This window comes from Arabidopsis lyrata (genome assembly GCF_000004255.2).
Source record: "Arabidopsis lyrata subsp. lyrata unplaced genomic scaffold ARALYscaffold_1, whole genome shotgun sequence".
Lineage (NCBI taxonomy): Eukaryota > Viridiplantae > Streptophyta > Magnoliopsida > Brassicales > Brassicaceae > Arabidopsis > Arabidopsis lyrata.
Window position 1 is genome coordinate 25523302 of NW_003302555.1, and position 24071 is coordinate 25547372.

At 33.9% G+C, this 24071-nt stretch overlaps 2 protein-coding genes, 1 long non-coding RNA gene and 1 pseudogene across 3 annotated transcripts; 1 reads left to right on the top strand and 3 right to left on the bottom strand.

Moving 5' to 3' along the window:
- Positions 1 to 10046: 10046 nt before the first annotated feature.
- LOC110224430 lies at positions 10047 to 10697 on the bottom strand. The gene has a single exon (XM_021010490.1). It carries the CDS (start codon positions 10686 to 10688, stop codon positions 10137 to 10139), a length of 552 nt encoding a protein of 183 aa, XP_020866149.1. The 5' UTR covers positions 10689 to 10697; the 3' UTR covers positions 10047 to 10136.
- Positions 10698 to 14611: 3914 nt separating this feature from the next.
- Positions 14612 to 15529, bottom strand: LOC9327568 (annotated as a pseudogene).
- Positions 15530 to 16992: 1463 nt separating this feature from the next.
- LOC110225379 lies at positions 16993 to 17917 on the bottom strand. Its single transcript, XM_021014964.1, has one exon. It carries the CDS (start codon positions 17462 to 17464, stop codon positions 17096 to 17098), a length of 369 nt encoding a protein of 122 aa, XP_020870623.1. The 5' UTR covers positions 17465 to 17917; the 3' UTR covers positions 16993 to 17095.
- Positions 17918 to 19716: 1799 nt separating this feature from the next.
- Positions 19717 to 21487, top strand: LOC9330245. Its single transcript, XR_002329595.1, has 3 exons — positions 19717 to 19986; positions 20285 to 20481; positions 20578 to 21487. It is a non-coding gene; the product is annotated as an uncharacterized LOC9330245 (long non-coding RNA).
- Positions 21488 to 24071: the final 2584 nt, after the last annotated feature.

Consider the following 24071-nt stretch of genomic DNA (forward strand, 5'->3'; position numbering starts at 1 on the left):
GGGAGAGAACCCTCATGAGGTGATCCCAAAGGGGGGATTGCCTAACCATCAATGAGCATCATAAGTTGGAATTGTCAAGGTTTGGGACGGTCTCAAGACTTGACAATTCCTCGTCTCAAGGAATTGCGTAAAAAACACTTCCCGGAGATATTGTTCTTGATGGAAATGATGCATAGAAGAGATGATTTAGTTGATATGCAAAGCTGGTTGGGGTATGATGAAGTTTATACTGTGGAGCCAGTATGAAAATGTGGAGGTCTAGCTTTGTTTTGGAAGACCATTGTCAAGCTTGACATCAAGTTTGTAAATAATAATCTGTTAGATGCTCAAGTACAGTTTGGAGCAGTCAACTTTTTTATTTCTTGTGTTTATGGTGACCCGGATAAGAGTAAAAGAAGTGGAGTTTGGGAAAGAATTACAAGGATTGGAGTGGGAAGAAGAGATAGATGGTGTATGTTTGGAGACTTCAACGACATCTTACATAATGGCAAAAAGAATGGTGGTCCTAGAAGAAGTGACAATGATTGTAAATCCTTCAATGATATGATTAGAGCTTGTGGAATGTCTGAGTTACCTTCTCATGGTAACAGATTTACTTGGGCTGGAAGAAGAGGGGACCATTGGATTCAATGCAGGCTAGACAAGGCTTTTGGAAACAAGCATTGGTTTGACTTTTTTCCTGTTTCAAATCAAACTTTTTTGGACCTGCGGGGGTCAGATCACAGACCGGTTTTGATCAAGTTATTGTCTTCCCAGGACTCTTACCTAGGGCAATTTCGATTTGATAAACGTTTTCTGTTTAAGGATGTTGTTAAAGAGGCAATCTCGAGAACGTGGAGTAGAGGTGGTTCTGGTTTTAATTTGTCAGTGGCTGATAGGTTGAGAGATTGTAGAAAAGCTCTAAGCTCCTGGAAAAAACAGAACTCGTTGAATTCTTTGGATAAAATTCATCTATTAGAGGCTGCCCTTGAAAAAGAACAGTCTTTGGTGTGGCCTGGCTTTCAAAGGGTTTCTAAGCTGAAAAAGGATCTTGCTAAAGCCTATAGAGAGGAAGAGGCTTTTTGGAAACAAAAGAGTAGACAGAAATGGTTAAGAAGTGGCAACAGAAACTCGAAATACTTTCATGTTGCGGTGAAAGATAATAGGCAAAGGAAGAGAATTGACAAGTTAAAGGATATCAACGGCAAGATGCAATTTTCTGAGGCTGCTAAAGGTGAGGTTGCTGCTGCCTATTTTCATACTCTCTTCAAGTCTTCCAATCCTTCTTGTTTCAATGACTGGTTTGAAGGTCTGGTTCCGAGAGTTTCAACTAGTATGAATGATTGTTTAATTGGTGAAGTCAGTCCCCAGGAAGTCAAAGAAGCTGTCTTTTCCATTAAGCCTTCAAGTGCTCCCGGTCCGGATGGAATGTCGGCTTTGTTCTTTCAACACTACTGGTCTACTGTGGGTTTGCAGGTCATTTCTGAAGTTCAAAATTTTTTTATTGAAGGGACTATGCCAGCTGAGTGGAATTATACTCACCTTTGTCTTATTCCCAAGACTCACCATCCCACTGATATGGCTAATCTTAGACCCATTAGTCTTTGCTCAGTTTTGTACAAAATAATCTCTAAGATTATGGCTAAGAGACTACAACCTTTGCTGCTTGAGATTGTCTCCGATACTCAGTCAGCCTTTGTTTCAGAACGTTTCATCACCGATAATATTTTGATAGCGCATGAGTTAGTGCATGGTTTGAAAGTTCATCCTCGTATTTCTGCTGAGTTTATGGCGGTAAAATCTGATATGTCTAAAGCCTTTGACCGCGTTGAATGGAGTTATCTGCGGTCTCTGCTGCTTGCTTTGGGGTTTCATCAGAAATGGGTCAATTGGATCATGGTTTGTGTATCCACTGTCACTTATTCTGTTTTGATCAACGATGCTCCTTTTGGTCTAATTACTCCTTAGAGAGGTCTACGACAAGGCGACCCATTATCGCCTTTTCTTTTTGTGCTTTGTACAGAGGGTCTTTCTCATCTTTTGAACAAGGCTCAATGGGAAGGTAGATTGGATGGAATTCAGTTTTCTGATAATGGTCCGGTGGTGCACCATTTATTATTTGCTGACGATAGTCTCTTCCTTTGCAAAGCGTCTAGAGAGCAAAGTCTGGTTTTGCAAAAAATTCTGAAGATATATGGTGATGCAACGGGACATACCGTTAATCTATCCAAATCCTCTATAACTTTTGGAGCTAAGGTGGAAGCTATTAATAAAGGCATCATTCAAGCTGTTCTCGGTATTTCAAATGAGGGTGGAGCTGGTACTTATCTGGGTCTTCCAGAATGTTTCAGTGGTTCGAAAGTCGATATGCTCAACTACCTTAAAGATAGACTGAAAGCAAAGTTAGCAGGTTGGTTCACTAGGTGTTTATCCCAAGGTGGGAAAGAGGTGTTGTTAAAGTCTGTTGCTTTAGCGATGCCTGAATTCGCTATGTCATGCTTTAAATTACCTATTACTACTTATGAAAATCTTGAGAGTGCAATGGCTGCTTTTTGGTGGGATTCTTGTGAGCATTCTAGAGCTATCCATTGGCAGAGTTGGGAGCGGCTTTGTTTACCTAAAGATTTTGGTGGACTGGGTTTCAGAGATATACAATCCTTCAACCAGGCCTTGTTGGCAAAGCAAGCGTGGAGACTTCTTCAATCTCCTGAGTGTTTTCTTGCTAGGCTGTTGAAGAGTAGATATTATGTGAATTCTGGGTTTCTTGAGGCTGCCTTAAGTGCTAGACCATCTTTTGGCTGGAGAAGCATTTTTTCTGGCCGTGATCTTCTTTCAAAAGGTTTATTAAAGAAGGTTGGTAATGGTGCTTCTTTATTTGTTTGGATTGACCTGTGGATAGATGATGATGGATACAGAGCTCCAATGAGGAAAAACTTGTTCTTTGATGTGGCTCTTAGAGTCAGCTCTCTCTTACCCGAGAACAGGTTTTTGGGATGAGGATATTCTCAACGATCTCTTCTTTCCTGAGGACATTATTAGAATCAAAGCTGTCAAACCAGTCATGGCTCAAGAGGATTTCTATATCTGGCAGTACAATAAAAGTGGCGATTTCACTGTGAAGTCCGCTTATTGGCTTGCTGACCAGGAAAAAAGTTTGATCCTGTGAAATGCTGCAAACGTCCAACCTTCTACTCTTGAACTTAAAAAGCTTGTTTGGACTCTTCACACCGATCCTAAGATCAAGATCTTTTTGTGGAAGGTTCTTAGTGGTGTTTTGCCGGTGGCTGAGAATTTGAATGGTAGAGGGATGAATGTTGATGTTACTTGTCAGGTTTGTGGGGAGATGGGGGAGTCACCTAATCATATCCTCTTCCTTTGTCCACTTGCTAGGCAAATCTGGGCTCTTTCTGATTTTCCTTTTCCGGAGAATGGGTTCAGTAATGGTGGCATTTACTCTAACATCTTCCATCTTTTGGTGAATAGAAATAATAAGATGTGGCCAAGTAACCTTAGGCAAAGCTTTCCTTGGATCATTTGGAGAATTTGGAAAAATAGGAACTCTTTAATCTTTCAAGGTAACTCTTTCTCTGCCCTTGATTCTGTTACAAAGATTAGAGATGATGTTGAGGAATGGTTTGATGCTCAACGTGTTGATGGTGACGAGTCTGCTCATCTTGGTTCCTCTCATGCTATTGAGCCGAACATTGACAGTCTTTCTGGTAAGAGATGGGTCTGTCCTCCGCCTTCTTGGTTAAAGTGTAACATTGGGTCTTCGTGGTCAAAAAGAAATAATATGGCTGGAGGGGCGTGGGTTCTTAGAGACGAGAAGGGATCGGTGTTGTTTCACAGTAGAAGAGCTTTTGGCTTTATTTTGAGTAAATCTGATGCCCTCCTTAGATGTGTTTTATGGGCAATGGAGAGCATGGCTAGTCATAAAGTTAACAGGGTCATCTTTTCTTTCCAAGATAAGTCACTGGTGGGTGCTGTGTTGAGACCTATTGCTTGGCCTTCTTTTAAAGCGCAGACTGTTGCTTTAAATCGTTCCTTGCTACCTTTTGTGAATTGGAAAGTAGAACTTGAAGTGGCTGCAGCAAACAGAGGAGCAAACCTCATTGCCCAGAGTGTTACATGGGATCCGCGTGTTCAGTCTTATGTAGCAGCTGGTCATCCCTTGTGGCTTAATAGTGTGTTCATTGAAGAAGGAGGTTTGTCTTTTGTTTGTGTGTGAGTCTTTTGGTCTATGTTAGATGCTCAGTGTTTTGAGATCTTTTTTGGTTGGTGTGAGCATTGTTATGCTCTTGTAGCTCTGTGTTTTCGAGCTCATTTTTTGTATAGTCTTCTCCTGTGGGTTGTGGAGTTGTGGCTAGATTTGGCTAACGTGTCCCAGGTTTCGTTGACATTGCGTAGCTTGTTGTAACATGTGTGATTCCTTTGGAATTTTAATATAATCTCAGATGACAAAAAAAAAAATATTAAATCAATCATGTGAAAAGGTCATGAATAATGATTCTCATTTTCGGAATTTCTATTTTGCAAATCTACCATCAACCATTAAGGTTCTATAAGTGTATACATAGATTAATTACCATAATCTTTTGTCATGAAAATCTATATAGATACGTATATTTGTTTTGGTAATTAGAATGAGGTTGTTGAGAATATGCACGGTAAATTTTATATCCCACATATAAATCAAGACAATAATTGAATTCTAGATTTTAAAGATGGAGACATGTCAAATCTGTGTAATTGATGCTTTCAATCCAAGCTTGTGAAACTAAATGCAAGTAAGCAACGTAATGGAAGTATCACTTTGATACATCAAGCAACAGGAGATTCAGGTTAGTAACTAAATACCAATCAATCAATTAACACATATATGCATATAGAATAGTATTGTTTCCATGTTTGCTTGAGAAATAACATAGTATTCAAAAAAAACAAAAAAATAACAAAATAAAATAACATAGTATTCTAGTAATATTAATGTAGATAGATAAACCAATAAATTCAAATTGCAAAAACAGTAAAATATCATATTTTGAGTAAAGTAATCATGAAAGCACGAAGAAACAAGTTGTGACTAAAACGTGACCCTTAGTTTCTCACCTCCGTAAAATAAATCATTCACCAACTTGGATGTTATCTTTTGGGAGATAACTACTTAACTCAGAGCTTGAATTATTCACCCATTCAAATCGTTGCATGTTTTGTTGTATGAAAGGTAGAAGTTGAAGAATCTGTTTTTCTTTTGGTATTATGCAGACGTTAAGAGAATTAATGTTTGTTTGCTGCCTTTTTTGTAGATCGTTGCTTTTGTGATTTTTGAGGATGTTGTGAGACTTGAAGCATTAGAATATTTATAGGCTCATAAGTTAGGTAAAAATCTCTTGATCGTAAAACACAAAATATTCGATACCGTAACTAAATTAGAATAATTATCTCTAAAATAGGTTGGTATTTAGGAATATGCTATCGTTATATATTTTGAGTCATTAATTTGTTTCTAAAAATCGATTTCTTGAAAATTTTGGGAAAGAAGATATCTTGGATAAGGTATGTGTGTGAGTAATTAGTTTGAATGTCATATAAATAGTTGAGATATTTTAAGAAATCAAATTGATTATGTGCGGATTTTTTTGGTAACGATTATGTCAAAGCTATATTTTTAAGAAATCAAAATGAATATGGGCAGGAGTTTTGGTAACAATAGAGTTTCGTTTAGTTTTTTTTATAGTAATTAAAGCCAATATCCGATTGTAGATTTTTGGGTCAAAATATTTAAATTGACCCGACCTGCCAGTGGTATTCTCTGTAAATAGTAGTCAATTCAGGATTTATTTACTAAATATATTCCAAAAATGTAAATATAGATATGCTAACTGAAAATAAAGATAATTAGATAAATAATGATTAGTCTGATCTTTAAAAATTAAAATTCAATGTAGTGTGAAGCCAAATCGAAATGTAAGTCAAACAATGACAAATAAGGAAAGTACACGAGCACTGTCTATGTGAGGGACGCTACATCACATTCTCTCTCCATTATCGTAATTAAAAATAGTAATGTTTTATTATCATAATTTATTTTAAAACAAACTAAAGAGATATAGGGCCTGATTAGAAGGAGCTTTAGATACTGTAAAAAGCCAACTTTTCTTTCTAAAGCCAAATAGTAAACCAATCATTCTTTTACTTAAAAAAAAAAAGCTACAGCACACAAAATAAAAAAAGGAAATATATGGGTTTTGTAAATCAAATTTTCCACAGCACCCAAAAATGAGCTTTGGGATATTTTCTCTTTCTTCTCTCTACGGTTCTTTCCTTCTTCTGCTTTCTCGCTTTTTTTTTGGTTATAATATATTTCTAATATTTATTTATTTCCAAAAATTTAAGTTTACATAATAAATACATAAAGTTACAACATACAACTAATATTTACCAATCATACTTTTATTTTAAAACTCACAGCTACAATTCTACCGCTACAGCAAGAAAATCCACAGTTTAAAATCTACAGCAAAAAATCTAGAACTACAGCCGTAACCAATCAGGCCCATAATTGTGGTAGCTAAAGCGAGAGAGAGATGACGACGACGTCTAATCTAGGGTTTTGAGATGGGGATTTCGAATCTTAGATCTTCAAGTCTATTTGTGTGGATTCCGTTTTGGGTTCTGGTTGGGGAAGGGATTTGGGTTGCTTTGGTGGTCTGGTTTGATGAGAGTCGATGGAGGTTTCAAAGTTTTCAAGGTTTTAATGGTGATTGATTTGATGGGATCTCCAGTGGATTCCTTTTATTCTAAGGAAATTCAAGGGATTAGAGTACAAAATCGATTTGGGTTTTAATCTTCGATTCGTAAAAGGCAATGATTCGGGGATCCATATCTGCTAGATAGAGGTTAAGCTTCTTAACAGTGGATTCGTTGGATTGGGCTTAAAGGAGAGATTTTCTAGAATTGGAAGGCTCTATGGGAAAGATCATGCTGATCTGATCGGTTGGCTACAAATATTCTTTGTCGCCGGAAATGGCAAGATTAGGGAGACAAATTATTTGGTTTCCCTTCTTTCTTCGGTCTCTTTAAGTCTAAAGAAGATTAAAGACCAGATTTTGTTAGTGTTTAAGGCAGGTGAGGTGATCTCGTGGTTATTGGACTGCATCAGAAGTGATTCTATTGAGATTTCTCTTTGGTGTCTTTATAAAAGGATCAGAAAATGCTTTTGGTCTCTCATCACTTTTCATTTCCAAGAGACAGAACAAAAGCAATTCATAAAAGCAGTTTTCGGGTTCTTTTTCTTTTTCTTCATAAGGTCTTAAGGCTTCTGTTTTCTTTGGTTTCTATGGCTCAGTTGGGTTTGAATATGAGCAAAGCTGCGATATTTCACTCTGAGGTAGTGAAAATCTCAGGTTCGACATTGTCTCAAAGAATTCAACAGTTCTCTCTAACATTGATCGGGAGATTAATGAATCCAAGCATCCAAATGATGAATTCCCTGGTTGCAAACATGCCGAAGATATGGAAGATGGAAGATAAGGTGGTTGGGGGCAGATTAGGGGAAAAGTATGTTTCAGTTCAACTTTCAATCCGAGGAGTATTTGCAAGGTGTTCTTCGGAATGTTCCATTACCATTTCGATGGCTGGATGATTTTGTTGATTAGATGGGAACCTATAATCGCTCCTACCTATCCGTCGGGTATAAACTTCTGGGTTAGAGTATCTGATTTGCGAATGCATCTATGGGAAGAAGCTACTTTGAGGGCAATTGGGAAACAAGTGGGACTGATCCGTGATATTGATGTAGATTCTGGGAGCATCTATGTCACAGTTAATGGGTTCAATCTTCTTGTTTTCCAAATGGTGGTGCCTTTCGATACAGGTGATGAGGTGGTGGTTTCTTTGGATTATGAGAAAAGGCAGATATTTCAGGAATATTCATCATTTACATGCAAAAAAATCAAATTCTCCATCGTTTGGATGGAAGAGTATTTTCCGACTAAAATAATAGTTGAAGCGGGAGCTAGATGGTCATTAGGTTCGGGTTTCAATCTATCAATATGGCGAGATCCTTGAATTCCTGATGTTAATCCACGACCCGCAAATAGAAGAAAAAAATCATTACTTCCAAATTTGATGGTTAATCATTTAATTAATCTGACTTCTAAAGAATGACACATTCCCATTTTATAAGAATTTTTGGATCCAGTGGACATTCAGTTTATTAGAGGATTGACTATTAGTCAAAATTATAAACCAGATAGGCTTATTTGGCATCATACAAGATCAGGAAGATATACAATAAACTCAGGCTATCGGGTTGCTCGAGAGATGACAGAAACGATATAATGGGGCCCAAATTATAAAACATTACAAGCACAAGCTTGGAAAGTCAAAGCCCCTCCAAAAATAAAATATTTCTTATGGAAAATTGCTTCGGGATCCGTAGCAGTAACTTCAAAATTAGCACATCGAGGAATTCAATGTGATATTATCTGTAAAAGGTGTGAGATGGCAGAAGAAATAGTAAATCATGCGTTATTTGAGTGCTCTCACTCTCAGAAAATATGGGAATTATCCTCAATACCTACGACTTCAGGTATCTTTCCTCTATGCTCAGAATTTTCAAATCTAGATTATCTTTATCGGAAGTTACCATCTACTCTAGATGGGGAGGAGAACACTTACTGTTATGCGTGGATTTTGTGGTTCATATGGAAAAATAGGAATAAAAAGATTTTCAAGGGATTACAATCTGAACCCACAGATATTCTAAATCATGCTTTGAGTGAAAATTTAATGTGAGAAGAAGCTCAGTTGGAACCGATCGAAACTAGCTCTAGTACAGAAATTTTGGAAAGCCCAATTCCTTCAATAAGATGTCGGATTGATGGATCTGGAAATGTTCAGATCCAACTATGGGTATAGGATGGTGGCGTTTTCAAAGAATCGATCAAACAATACTATTCGGTGCAAAGTGCCTTCGGAGGTGTCCTTCCCCTCCCCCCCCCCTTCACTCGGAGATGGAAGCTTTAATTAAGGGTATGAAGAATATCTTTTGAAGAATGATCGATTGTCAAGTGTTTGAAACAGATTGTTCGGAATTAGTCTCAAGGATACAGTCACCCGAAGAATAGCCCGCTTTTTCCAATCTGCTAGATGAGTTTGGTTCACTCCGTGTCTATTTCCCCTTCTTTTCGCTTTCTCTTATCTCTCGTTTATGTAATATTAAAGCGGACTGTTTACCCTATTTTTCTAGACTTTTATTATCTGAAGTCACCTTTGTAGACTCTCTCATCCTAATTGGGCAACAAACCAAGAAATTATTTTATTAATTAATGTATAGTTGACAAAAAAAACAAACAAACAAACTAAAAACGTTATATAGAGTGCCTACCTTGTATTTAAAGTTTATGTACTTTATTCTCGTGTGATCATATACGTACTCTTGCAAGTTTTGTAAACTAAAATAAAATTTGTTTAAATTTGACAAATATATGTAAATTGTTTTGATATTTTTGTTTACGTACACATATGCACATCATTTATTATTTTGTACATACACATGAGTACATGATATCTTTAATTTCGAATTGTCTTTAACAACACGATTAAAACTAAAATTAAATAAATTATTATTTAAAGTCAAAAATTAAAATATGAAAATGGGTCTTAAACGATAGAATAAAATAAATTTTAATTAAAAGTACAAAAATAAAACAAATATCTATAAAATTAAAAAGAGAGAAAATGTGAAAATAAAAGAGGGTGGAAAATAATAATATTATTTTATTAATTTATTTCTATTATTTTCTATTTATAACGAGATATTGTACGTAACTGAAAAGCCTAACTGATATGTACATAGACATTGTATATCGGTTACGTGGACAGGGGCATTTTTGTCAGAAAATACCTTAATAGCTAAAAAATTAAAAGTGAGATTGACTTTGCCAAATAATGAAAATAAAAATGGTTTTGGGGCCTGACCCGTAAATTACAGATATTGTTATGTCTAGCTAATAGACTAGATTCAAACGTGAATGAATAGAGAAATGGCACATTTAAACATCAAAAACTTTTTATATCTTTAATACTTTTTATATATTAAAAAGGGATAATGACAACGACCATACTAATATTATTATTATAGATCACGAGAATTACATAATCTTAATTTTTTTGAGAATCACGAGGATAATGTTAGACAGATCTGAAATAACATTACTTTTCGTTATAAATAATTTTGGTATTGGCTTCATTGTTGACAAATCATCAGTACACGTAAACATTTCTGTCATTGTTGCACTGACCATAGTGTTTACGCTGGCATAGTCTTTGGCAGCCAAATATTTGAGGGCTTTATCATGATTTTCTAGAGCATTTTCATATTCTTCTATGCATACGGAATATTGAGAATCTTTATCCCGGGTGTAGTCTGCTGATAATTTAAATTGCTTCAGCGTATCCGAAATATTTCGAGCCTGATAATTGAGCAAAAATTTGAAGAGACCAGGAAAATCAAATCTAGCAATTTCAGGATTTGGTTTTAGAACCTCAAAACAAAGTGAAGAATTGATATCTTGTTGGGTGCATATGAAGTGGATCTCATCTTTTGTAACCATCGTACTAAACGTTGCATACGATGAGACAACAAAAAAGAGTAAAACCACTAAACAAGCCGATGAAAAGTTTTTATCGACGTATGCAACCATTTTTCTTGTTCTATGTGTTTTGGAATTTATGTGAGATTTATATAGCTGAAATATCTTCAAAATTAATTGCTAACAGATTATGTACCATAATAAAATAATTTAATTTATTAGCAATATGTCAAACTGTTGAATGTTTTCTTTTTAGATAGTTTGACCATTTTTTTAAGTAAGAAAGTAATTTGATTTTGATTTGATTTGATTTGATTTAACAACAATATGACAACACATTAGATAATTTTTCTTCCTTAGATTTGAAATATGTAGCACATGGTACATATCCTTACCATTTGAGAGATCTAAACTTCTTATTATCTCATCAATCTTATTGATATAGTTTAAATAGAGCTGTCAATTAGACGGGCCGCCCGTGGGCTTGCCCAGTCCAAATGAAGATGGGCGAGCTATGGTCCGGACCAAAAAACAAATGGTCTAAATGGGCATATGACCAATTTTGTCCGCAGACAATATGAGCTTGACCATATGGACAGTGGGGAGCCCATTTACAAGAAATGAGTCAATAGACATGTCCTCATTTTAATCATATTTCAATGATTTTAATTACAATTACAACTTAAAAAATTTAAAATTATTATATTTTACATTTATAAGTTTCTATTTTATGAAATATTTAAATTTTAATAAATCAATTTTTATTAAATTATTTGCAGTTTTGAAGGAAAGACAATATTCCACAATTTTTTAGAATACACAATTTTTCAATTTTATGGTTTTGGCGGAAAAATACAATTCTCTAATTTTATGATTTTGACAGAAAAATGCAATTCCGCAAATTTTCCACCAAAATCGTAATTTTATTGTATTGGCGAGAACACAATTTTACGGTTTTGACGGGAAAACACAGTTCTCTGATTTTATGGTTTTGGCGGGAAAACGCAATTTTCCCGCCAAAATCATGATTTTATTATATTGGTGAAAACAAAATTTTAAAGTTTTGGCGGGAAAACACAATTCTCGGATTTTACGGTTTTGGCGGAAAAACGTAATTTTCTCCTTAAAATCGTTATTTTATTGTATCGGTGAGAAAAAAATAATCTTATGATTTTACCGTTTTGGCGGGAAAAAACAATTCCATAATTTTTCCGCCAAAATTGTGATTTTATTATATTGGAAGAAAAACACAATTTTACAATTTGACCGTTTTGGCGGAAAAACGCAAGTCTCCGATTTTTACAATTTTGGTGGAAAAATGCTATTTCTCAATTTTTCTTCTAAAATCATGATTTTTTATTTATCAATAATAACAATAATAAAATGGACTGACCATGGGCTACCCATATGGACATGGACATTTTTTTGGACCATTGTCTATTATGGACCGTCCAACTTGGCCCATAAAAAAAATTGCCCGTACGGACACGTCCAATGGTCTTTGGACGGACCATTTGACAGCTCTACGTTTAAATTGCCTAAATAACAAAGTCAAATAAGAAATCGTTTTAAACATTTTAGAGTCCCACAGCTATTTAGTTCATGCAATAAATTTATGGTTATCGAATTAAGCTAAAAAAATAAGTATAAAAATTAAAGATTGCAAATAAAGTACAACCAATTGATGGAAGAAGCTAGACTTAGGGTGAATCCTTTCAGTAAATCAGAATTACAAATCAAAAAACAAGTAAGGGTTTATTAAGCATTGTTCTCGAACTCAAAACTCGCAATTAAAATCAATCAATTCTTGTATGTATTGATTTACTATATATAATAATCGGAAATTCCAACTCTCATCTGTAAATTTCTAAAATTAAATAAGCATTAAAATCCAGGTTTGATTGTTCACAAAAGTACCTAAACCAATTCTCATCTCAGAATAACTACTTTCGCTCACCTAAGATTATTTCATGGAATAAGTTCACTCTCGTGTCTAAATTATTATCTTATGAGCTAGATTCTAGGTGATCAATCTAGAACTTGTGATTAAATCAAATATAGGTGAAGAAATATAAATTACCCTACCAATAGATCCATTTAGCAATTTATCAATACATGAAAACTCCTTAAACCTAATAGGTGAATTACTAAGACTTAATCAAAGAAACACAAATCATAATCTGCATAAATTGCATAAAAGAGTTAAGAGATAGAGTAAGAGAGTTCTGAATCTTCTCTGAAGTAGTCTAATTCTTCTCTCCAAGCTCATACATAGTCTCTCTCTCCAAAAATAAAGATTAGATCTGAAATAATGACCCTAAAATTTAATAATATGTTCTCAAAAACTAATATTGCAAATAAGAAAATCTTCTAGGCAATTCTGGAATAATCTTCAAAACTTAATAATTGTCGAGATTTCTCTTGGGCCGTGAACATTGTCGACCGACACCAACAGTGTCGATCGACACTGATGACATGGTCTGACTCCAATTTTGTTTTTCAAACTTTATTCCTCGCTTTTGCTCCAAAATTGTCCAAATGCATCCATATTGTGTAAAGACCTGAAAAAGACTAGAAAAAATGTAGGAATAACAAAAAGATTCTAAAAACAATACCTATATCATGTTCAGACTCCAATTCATGTCATCAGTCGACACTGATGGTATGGTCTGACTCCAATTTTGTTTTTTCAATCTTTATTCCTCGCTTTTACTCCAAAATTGTCCAAATGCATTCTGATTGTGTAAAGACCTGAAAAAACAAGAAAAACTGTAGAAATAACAAAAAGATTCTAAAAACAATACTTATATCATGGTTAAAACCGTAAAAACCATGATATATGACTTTGCTTATATAATAAAATAAGGTTTCTCTTAAACACAAGCTTTAAAAAGTTAACACGTGGCATCTCTGTTTTTAACATGTGTCTTTTCACTTACATCCAAATACCTATTTTCCATATAATTTTTTTCTTTTTCATCATCAAAAGTTACAAATTACTTTGAACTAAAATTAGAGATTATAAATTAATTTTAAATTTGTTTATCATATAATAGTTTTAAACGTATAAACAAAAAATGTTTTCTTTAAAGATAATATAACTATATCTATCAAATAAATAATTATTTTTTTATTTTGTCATAGAGAATTTTTTTTTTTTTTTGCTTCTAATGATTTTCTTTGAGTAAAATTAATCTTTGACAAATATATAAGATGGTCTTATTTTTGACTCACGTTAGATTATTGTATTTACATCCTTTTATATTACCTTGGATTGATCAAAAAAATGTGTGAGACCATGATCAAACTATCTGCATGTTTATTAAAATCCTACACTAAATTGCATGTTTTAGGCTAGAACTAATAACGTAAATTCTTGACTATGTAATGTAACGTAACTTTTATGATATTCATAGAATTAATTTTAAGCATGAAATGACATTAAGACATAATTGGGAAAATTGAATACTTATAAAACGTAAATCTGCATTTAGTACATAGTAACAACAAAATTAATTTATAATCTTTCAAAAATAATTTCCTATAAATAGTAATACACGCCTTTCATTAACCATCATATGTCTGTAACACTATTTTTAATTCAACTAATGGTGTCTCAAATTATTGTTTTGTGTCACTTTTGTAAAAAGTTATCAATAGGGGAGACATACATACAACCAAAACCCCTATTCAAAGTCAATCGTAATTGCTATTTTAGAAACTGTTCAAAAGAAGCAAGTAGAAAGCCCAAAGTTTGTGTAGCCAACTACATTATGGTTCTTTTTATTTGTATTTTATATATATTTTTCTTTTTCTAAACTTGAAATTTGAATGATTCAAAACAAATTTAGTGATTATGCACATTTCGAGAAGAAGACTAGGCAAAGAAGTTTGAGTATGCTTCGAAACAACATATCAAATGAAGGGCCATTGTTGCGCCTAAGGCTGCTAATTAAGTTGGGGTGGTAATGGAAGCAGAGGTTGAATGCTATAGAGTAGCCATCATGTATTATAGTCTTTGTTTATATTTTATCTATGGGAAAAATGTCGTTTAATAGCCGAACTTTAAAAAAATGGCCGTTTAATACGTGAACTTGTTATATGGCCAATTTAAACATGAAGTAAACGTTGACCGGCCAATTTAAACATGAAGTATTCATTGACCAGGCCAAAAACCACACGCCGTTATCTGTCGTTAACATATCCGATAACAGCCGTTAACGATTCCGTTATTACCTAAAACGACGTCGTTTTGGGCTTTCCGATCTCCACCAGAAATCACCGGAAACATAATCGCATCTTCCACTGACGAGTGACCTAACCCCAAAAGATGTCCGATCTCATGAACTGCCACCGATTCAAGATCCACCACCGACGTCACCGGTAAACCCGACGGCTAATTTCACCGTCAGAGATCAACCAATCCTCATCACCGTCTAAATGTAACATCCCCGTAGGAGGAGATGAAGCGTGCGCTAATGTCCCCATAGCTCCATCAAACGGCTCTCCATCTCCATGTTCACCGGAGAAAAATTCGATCACTATATCAGCTCCGAGCAGAGACTCAGAGCGCGTGAAATTCAACGGAGTCACCTCCGCCCATTACGTGAAGGCGCGTGCAAACACGCGTTTAACATCGTCGGTTAAATTGTTCTGCTGCACAAACGCGTAAGTCAGATCTCGTTTCCGTTTCGGCCACCATGGCTTCCCGGGGAAAAACGAGTACCGCTTCGTCGTACGAAGCTTTCTTCCACCGTTCATCTCCGAAACTCCGTCGATCGTATCCGGATTCCCGCATCTCGGTTTAACGATTTGCCTAGAGTCGACGAATCGAGTTTTCTGGTGACTTTGAGATTGAAATTAGTCTGGTAAGTATTGATCGCCGATTGATAGATCCGATTATGTTTCCGGCGATTTCTGGTGGAGATCGGAAAGCCCAAAACGCGACGTTTTAGGTAATAACGGAATCGTTAACGGCTGTTATCGGATCTGTTAACGACAGATAACGGCGTTTGGTTTTTGGCCTGGTCAACGAATACTTCATGTTTAAATTGGTCGGTCAACGTTTACTTCATGTTTAAATTGGCCATATAACAAGTTCACGTATTAAACGGTCATTTTTTGAAAGTTTGGCTATTAAACGACATTTTTCCCTTTTATCTATGCCTCTTCTTCACTCATTCCTCTTGATTTTCGTTGTCCTTTTTTGTCACATGCAACTTTTTAATTCTTTTTAAGCTCTTAAAACTTTGTTATAGAACTTTCTTCTTATTTGCTCAAAAAATAAGGACAACATACGGCTTTAAGCTTTTTTAATGAACAATTTCAAAATCATATACAAAGATGGAGTAGATGCATAATTTTTTGTGGAAAGCTTTAGTTTACTATTTGTTAAATTGCTAAACATAAATGATCTGCATTGTAATCTTGTCATGTAGACATATGATCTAATAGAAGCACATAAAGAAGATCTCCTCTTGTTATATAATTGGATAATTTTCTCACCCGATATAGATTGCTTTTGTTTTTACATTTAACTTACAATCTTTTGGATTTTTATCTTTCCTCCTACATATATGTTTTAATTTTTTTTTTCGTTTTGTTCAATCTTTGCTACAAGTATTATTTCTTCATAACTCCACATACAATATATTCATGAAAAAAAATAGAAAAAGGAAAATTAAATAACTATAACAATATCTTTCATTATCTTCAAAAGAAAAAATAATTATAAAAAAACAAAAAAGTAACATTCAAATGGAAGATAAATCAAATTTATATACAACTAAGAAAGCTCTCTCACCATATTATATAGAACAATGTATATGTCTAACAATATTTTTTATGTCTAATAGTTTGTTACAAAATTATAGTCTTAGATACAAATACAATATAAATTAGTTAGTCAAAGCAACACATTCATGTAATACAAAAATCTTTACTAATAAAAGGGACTACTTGAGCCCTCTGAGTGTCCACGTCTGATTTAAAAGAACCCACTTTAAAGGATGCCACATCAGCATCAAAATCCCCGTAAAAAAAACTCCCACAAACTAATAAAAGGGACTGGTTTACAAAAAAAAAAAAAAAAAAAAAAAAAAAAAAAACACTAATAAAGGGGACTACTTGAACCCTCTGAAAGTGTCCACTTCAGATTTAAAAGAACCCACTTTAGAGGATGCAACATCAACATCAAAATCCCCCTAAAAAACCTCCCACAAACTAATAAAAGGGACTGGTTTACAAAAAAAAAAAAAAAACAAAAAAAAAACAAAAAAAAAAACACTAATAAAAGGGACTACTTGAACCCTCTGAAAGTGTCCACGTCAGATTTAAAAGAACCCACTTTAGAGGATGCAACATCAGCATCAAAATCCCCGTAAAAAAAACCTCCCACAAACTTGCCTAATAAAACGAAATTTAAAAAAAATATGAAACCCAACTATTAATGGGCTCCGCCAAAAATAAAGAAACTAAGCCCAAACAATCTATACTAAAAAAAAACCCACAAATCCAAACTAATATATCTCTTTCTCCATCGAGACCACAAACTCATCTTCATATACTTCTATGCATACGGAATATTTAGACTCAATATCCCGCGTGTAGCCTCCTAACAATTTAAATTGCATCAGCGTATCCAAAATATTCCGAACCTGATAATTGAACAAAAATTTGAAGAGACCAGAAAAATCTAATCTAGCAATTTTAGGATTTGGTTTTAAAACCTCAAAACATAATGAAGAATTGATATCTTGTTGGGTGCATATGAAGTGGATCTCATCTTTTGTAACCATCGTACTAAACCTTGCATACGATGAGACAACAAAAAAGAGTAAAACCACTAAACAAGCCGATGAAAAGTTTTTATCGACGTATGCAACCATTTTTCTTGTTCTATGTGTTTTTGAATTTATGTGAGATTTATATAGTCTGAAAAATATCTTCAAAATTAAATGCTAACAGACTATGTACCATAATAAAATGATTTAATTTATTAGCAATATGTCAAACTGTTGAATGTTTTCTTTTTGGATAGTTTGACCATTTTTTAAAGTAAGAAATTAATTTGACTTTGATTTGATTTGATTTGATTTGATTTAACAACAATATGACAACACATTAGATAATTTTTCTTCCTTAGATTTGAAATATGTAGCACATGGTACATGTCGTTACCATTTGAGAGATCTAAACTTCTTATTATCTCATCACTCTTATTGATATAGTTTAAATTGCCTAAATAACACTCTCAAATAAGAAATCGTTTTAAACATTTTAGAGTCCCACAAAGCTATTTAGTTCATGCAATAAATTTATGGTTATCGAATTAAGCTAAAAAAATAAGTATAAAAATTAAAGATTGCAAATAAGGTAAATCTTATATATTAAAGGAGAAGTCGAAAGTGCTCACTAGGCCTGGGCATAATACCCGAACCCGAAGAACCGAACCGAACCTGACCCGAAAAATCCGACCCGAACTCGAACCCGAAGTTTTAAAATACCCGAACGGGTTCTCAACTTCACAACCCGAAAACCCAAACCCTAACCCGACCCGAACTCGAACCGAACAAGTACCCGAACATACCCAAAATATAAGTACATGGTTATAATATATTAGTAATATTTATACTTGTAATAACCTAAGTGCCTAAATTATTTGGATGTTAAGATATTTTCGGGTGTTTTACCTACTTTGGGTTAGATATGGGTTAAAATACTTGGGTTTTATAGATTTTTCGAGTATTTTTCAATACTTTGCATAGAATCGGATACAAAATTTCTAATATTTGGATACTTCGGGTAAACCCGAATCCGAATCCAAAATACCCGATCCGAACCCGACCCGAACCCGAAGTTTTAAAATACCCGAACGGGTCTTAGTTTTCTAAACCCGAAAAACCCGAACCTGAAAAACCCGACCCGAATATCCGAACGCCCAGGCCTAGTGCTCACGTTCGCTCTCAGAATATGAGCAGTCGTTTTTGTCCCGCCCCCCCCCTCCTTTAATGAGATTAGATTAGTTAAATTTCCATTTTGTTAATAAAAAAAAATCGAAATTGTGAAAAAAAGAAACGTACCGCTTTCGTTTCTTCGACCCTAATTCGCTTATTCGCTTATTGGGCTTATATTTTTACGGAAAAAAAAGCCCGGTATAATTTACACCGTCATATGTAAAACCCTAAAACCTTATGCTGGAAATTCCTATAAATATATGATGTCTCTATTGAGTGAAAATCAAACATCACGGCTGGCTTTTTATGCATAGCAATTATGGTTTATAGTTCTTTTTTGTACCTCAAATTTGGTCCTTTCTATGATGCATCGTCGTTGGTTTTTTATCTCCTTTTTATGTTATGGTCACTTGGAAAGTAAGATCTCCAAGATCTTTGCCAATTTGTGATGAGTTGTTTATGTAATTATCTTTCTTATATATTAAAGCAGAAGTAGAAACGCCTCACGTTCGCTCTCAGAATATGAGCGGACGTTTTTGCCCCCCCCCTTTAATTAGATTAAATTAGTTAAATTTCCAAAATATTAAAAAAAAACGTGTGTATAAATTTGATAATAATGCCGGATTCATTTAATCGTTGTGTAGAAACCCTAATCTGATTATTGGGCTTATTTTCGGACTAAAAAATGGCCCGGTATAATTTACACCGTTATGTGTAAAACCTTAAAATCTTATATTAGAAATCCTATAAATATAGGAGGTCTCCCTAGAAACTCAAACATCACGGCTTGATTTTTATGCATAACCATTATGGTTTATAGTTCTCTTTTGTACCTCAAAATTGATCCTTTTTAGGATACGTCGTCGTCGTTATTTTGTCGTTATTTGTTCTCCTTTTTATGTTATGGTCTCTTGGAAAGTAAGATCTCATAGATCTTTGCCAATTGTTGATGAGTTTTTTAAACGAGGTTTATAGTTTGGTCGATTACATGTTTTAGTTTTCGTAATTGTTTGGTTTTATATACGGTCCTTTTTATGAAGTGTCGTCGCGGATATTTTGTTCTTTTTTTTTTTATGTTATGGTTTCTTGGAAAGTAAGATCTCATAGATCTTTGCCAATTGTTGATCAACTTCTTAAACGAAGTTTATAGTTTAATCGATTACATGTTTTGATTTTCATAATTGTTTGTATTATATGTGTGTCGATTTAATTAATCAAATCTCCTAAAAATATTAGGGTTTGTTTTATCGTCCGAAAAGGTAGTATCTTATCAAACTATATTTTCTATTTTATCGTGAATTTATTTATTTGTTTTTCTTTTATACTGCTATAAACCCTAGCGTATATATATTTTTTTCCTAAGCACATTAAATATGTATTGAAATTCAGGGACAAATCATGGGTCGTATCCACGAACAGCTCTTCAAGATGAGATCACGAGCGAGATTGCAGAGGTAACATGCTTCTTTTTTTGAACCCTTTCAGATTCGTTAGCTAAACATTTTTTTCCCGTTAGCTAAACATGTTCATTAGACAGAAACGTACTTGATCTTCTTATTGTCTATGTTCATGATTTTTCAATAGTCATGGTTTTGACCAGATTGTTAACAAAGAGACTTTTATTTTCTTTGATCATTAAGGATTATGAAAATTATTCAAAAATCTAATCTTCAACTCCTGTTTGATGAACCGCCTCTAAAGCAATGAATTGCATTTAGGTTTGTTTGATCTATTTATTGATTTTATTCGCAGGATGAGCTTTGGAATAACTCATGATATCTTTCTACAATGTTCTTAAAACACCAAAGCTTATAAGATATAGCTTTCTTCAAGTCTCTTATTGCTTCCAGTGTCTCATCCATCAAAAGACAACATATGTGTCTCTTATCTTTTGGAGCTGTCACAGCCTTCGCTTTTGGACTCACAAATACCAGTTTCAAATACAATAAGTTCGTAGCTCAATCTCTAAAATTTTCTCTAAGATTCATAGCTAAAGCTGTAAATTAAGGCAAGAGATTTGCTCCTTTTTTATTTGCATGATTCAGGAAGACTAAACCCTCAAGAATATTCCACTACGAAAAGATCACTCCAAGAAATTCGTTTGTTTTATCCAACTCTGCTCTTTGATTAGCGGAAAACAAAGATACGTAGTCAATGGAGTCTTTTATATGACATGTTCGGAGATTAGTCCTACCACTCGATCTCATATTATCTCCCGTCCTTTTATTCCTCTAGGAACACCATTAACAACAAGTCCTACCTGCCAAGACTGGTTGTTCGTGATCAAATTCGGTGGTAACTCAAGAGTTGTGAAGATGGTAGCCTCCCCATTGACCAGACTCGCGGAGACGGGGTTCGCATGGAAGGTAAGGCTACCCCGTGAATTGCGTGCCGTATCAACTCACGAAGGAGGTATAAGGCTGGAATTGGCCACTTGAGTTGGTTAAGGCGACGAGCGCTTGCGTCCCAACCATCTGAGTACTACTTGGGTTAAGTGTCCAAGCAATCCAAGAAGAAGAAGAGGTTCCATGGTGGCGAAAGGCGATGGAAACGGTATCGTTTGGTTCGTTGCATATCCAGTGGAGATAAAAGAATAAGGTCAAAGCTCGGCGAAGGCGAGGTTATTGGAGAAACTGTGTGTGTCACAACCAAACTGATAAGAAAAAAGTGTTGCCAACACGGGAACATAGCTTGCTTTGGAGATTGCGGTCGGTCCATGTCTTTGTGTTCTATTTTGAAGGTTGGGTGGGATTTATGAGAGTTACGAGGCTTTAAAGAGATATATAGAAACGCAAACACTGATGCCTTTTTAAAGACTACGAAAGTTGGAAGCTGTTCTTTGTTGACTTTTTTGCCCGTCTTGTATCTTTCGCTTTTCTAGATGTGATATGATAAAAGCATAACATTCATATTTCTAAAATTTAAAGTTCTTTTTAAGAACATGATTATAGTATGAATAATTTCTAGAGACATATCTCCAAGTTGATTTTCATTTTAGAGGTGCGGATTTGGAGCTTCCCGGAAAAAAATTCATGGTTGCGGATTCAATCACCAGCGTTTTGTGTTTGGCCATGGGAAGTTCTAACGGAATGTCTGTTTTTGGAAATGCTCAGCATCTGAATTATAACGGGATGATCGTCTTGAGAAAACGGTGTCATGTGTTCCCACTAAATGTGGAAAATTGTAGATTTTAATTGTTTGTTTTTCTTTCGTTACAAATAAACCTTATACTTTGTAACAATGCCAACTGTCTCAATAATTATACACCAGTAGATGTATATATCTCCGAGAAAATATAAAATAATGTTTTGTGTTTTGTTGGTATGAAAACGAGGACAACAAACGGAGGCTATCCTTGCAAAAAAAAAAACATATTAATTTGCATATTGATAAACAGTTATTTGAACCCAACTAAAAATTAAATAATTCTATATGTTTATAAGATTAAGATTTGGAGAATATACAAATTGGTAAATGTTATTTTCTGAATTAAATAAAAATTCAGCATTACATGAAAATTGTTATTTCATATATATATATCCGCCATAAAAATGGGGAAAATTAAGAACAATGGGTAATTAATTTTAATGGTGATTAACTTTTCTCGACACTATAGATCTTGGTTAATTTTTTTAACATGGAATAATGATGAGTAAAGTTATTTTCTAATTTTTGGGTCGATAATAAAATTAATAAAACAATTCTTTAAACTTTATGTAGATAATAATGATAAATAAAATTTATACTATTTTCTTAGGTAATATCATCGAAAAAATTATTTCTCTATTCTCTTTATTTTTTATCCATATATTTTAAGAAAGTAAGGAAATTTTCTTAGATTATTTTATTTTAACATCGATAAAAATGAAAATGGTAGTTTTACCAATATTAGTTGATATGATAACTATGTGCTTTAAAAAATATAAAACTTCTTCTTTTTGTAGTTTTATCGTCGAAAAAAGAAAAAACTAAAGTCTACCGCTTCTTAGCTTAATATAAATACTTTGCATGTTTATATTTACGGTCCATAGCTAAACCCTGCTTTTTGATATTGTTTTTTTATTATACATATAATTATAGTTTTATATATAGTTGTGATGTTCTTTTTTTTTTATGATTTTAGGTTTGGATGCGTGAAAGCAACCACGATGCATGAGATTTGGGTGATGTTTTAATTGATTGACAGGTGACTGTTAAAATATAGGTTTGGGTTTATGAAGTAGGAGTTAGGGTTTAGTGTTATACATTTAGACGAATTTAAATAAATAATTTGGGTTTATACTGTAACCATATAGATACGAACATCTGGGACGAAGTTAAATATCGGTTTGGGTTTAAAAGTTAGGAGTTAGGGTATAGTATTATATATTTTGACGAAATTAAATATCGGTTTGAGTTTATAAGGTAGAAATTAGGTTTTGGTGTTACACATTTAGAAGAATTTGAATAACTAAATTGGGTTTATAAGGTAGGGGTTAGCGTTTAGAGTTTAGAGGCTCCATGAATATAATAGTGGTGCTAAGTAATTTGCTAGGGTTAGCCGTATAGATTGAAAATGTAGCACAAGCTTTTTCATTTCAAGAGAGTAAGGTTTACTCTGTTTCGGCGTACAAGAAGATAAGAGATCATGTTCTTTAGAGCTGTTCTTGTGTGTGTTAGAATTCTCCGGTGACAAGTTAAAGTAGTTTAGGTTTTGTGTAAATCCAATTAAGAGAGTTGTAACTTCTTAATTAGATTTCTAATAAATGTATAAACTCATTAATGCTAAGTTTTGGGGAATCATTCTTGTGTTCATCTGGAATTTCATTTGGTATTAGAGCAGGCATCAAAACCAAGTTGTATCTTAACAACAGGTGAAGATCTTGCGGAAATGATGGACTTTCCCAAGGAATTTGTAACTTTAAGATGGCCACTCATTCGTTGATTAGAGTGGATGCATGGACGTACTGCAACAAATCTAGGATGGGATCCTCCGGTCTTGAAGACTAAAAATGGGAAAACTACTCTAAAACTAGAGGGAAAATGGAATGATGCTGGGAACAGCATTGCTACAGTAAACTCAAAAACACTATCTCTGATTTTCAACTCGGTTTGTGAAAATCAGTTCAAACATATTCAGAACTGTGAGTGTGCTAAAGAAGCTTGGGATAAGTTTGCCAAAGCTTTGGGGGGGGGGGGGGGGGGCAATTATTGTTATATTTCTTCTACTTTTTTTTTTTTTTTTTTTTTTTTTTTTTTTTTTTGTTTTTTTTTTTTTTTTTTTATTTATATTTATAATATACCTTTATATATTTTTTAATTTTTTAATTTCCCTCTTTATTTCTTCTATAACATTTTTTAATATACTTTTTTTTCTATTACTCTTAAATAATGTTTTTTCTATATCTTTCTTTTATTTTATAAACCTAATCTTTTCTCTCTTTTTTATTTTTTTCTATCTATCTTATTATCTTCTATTTACTTATCTTAATCTTATTACTTTTCTTCATCTTTTCTCCTTTCTTTCTTCTCCTTCCCCTCCTCTCTTCTTCAATTCATT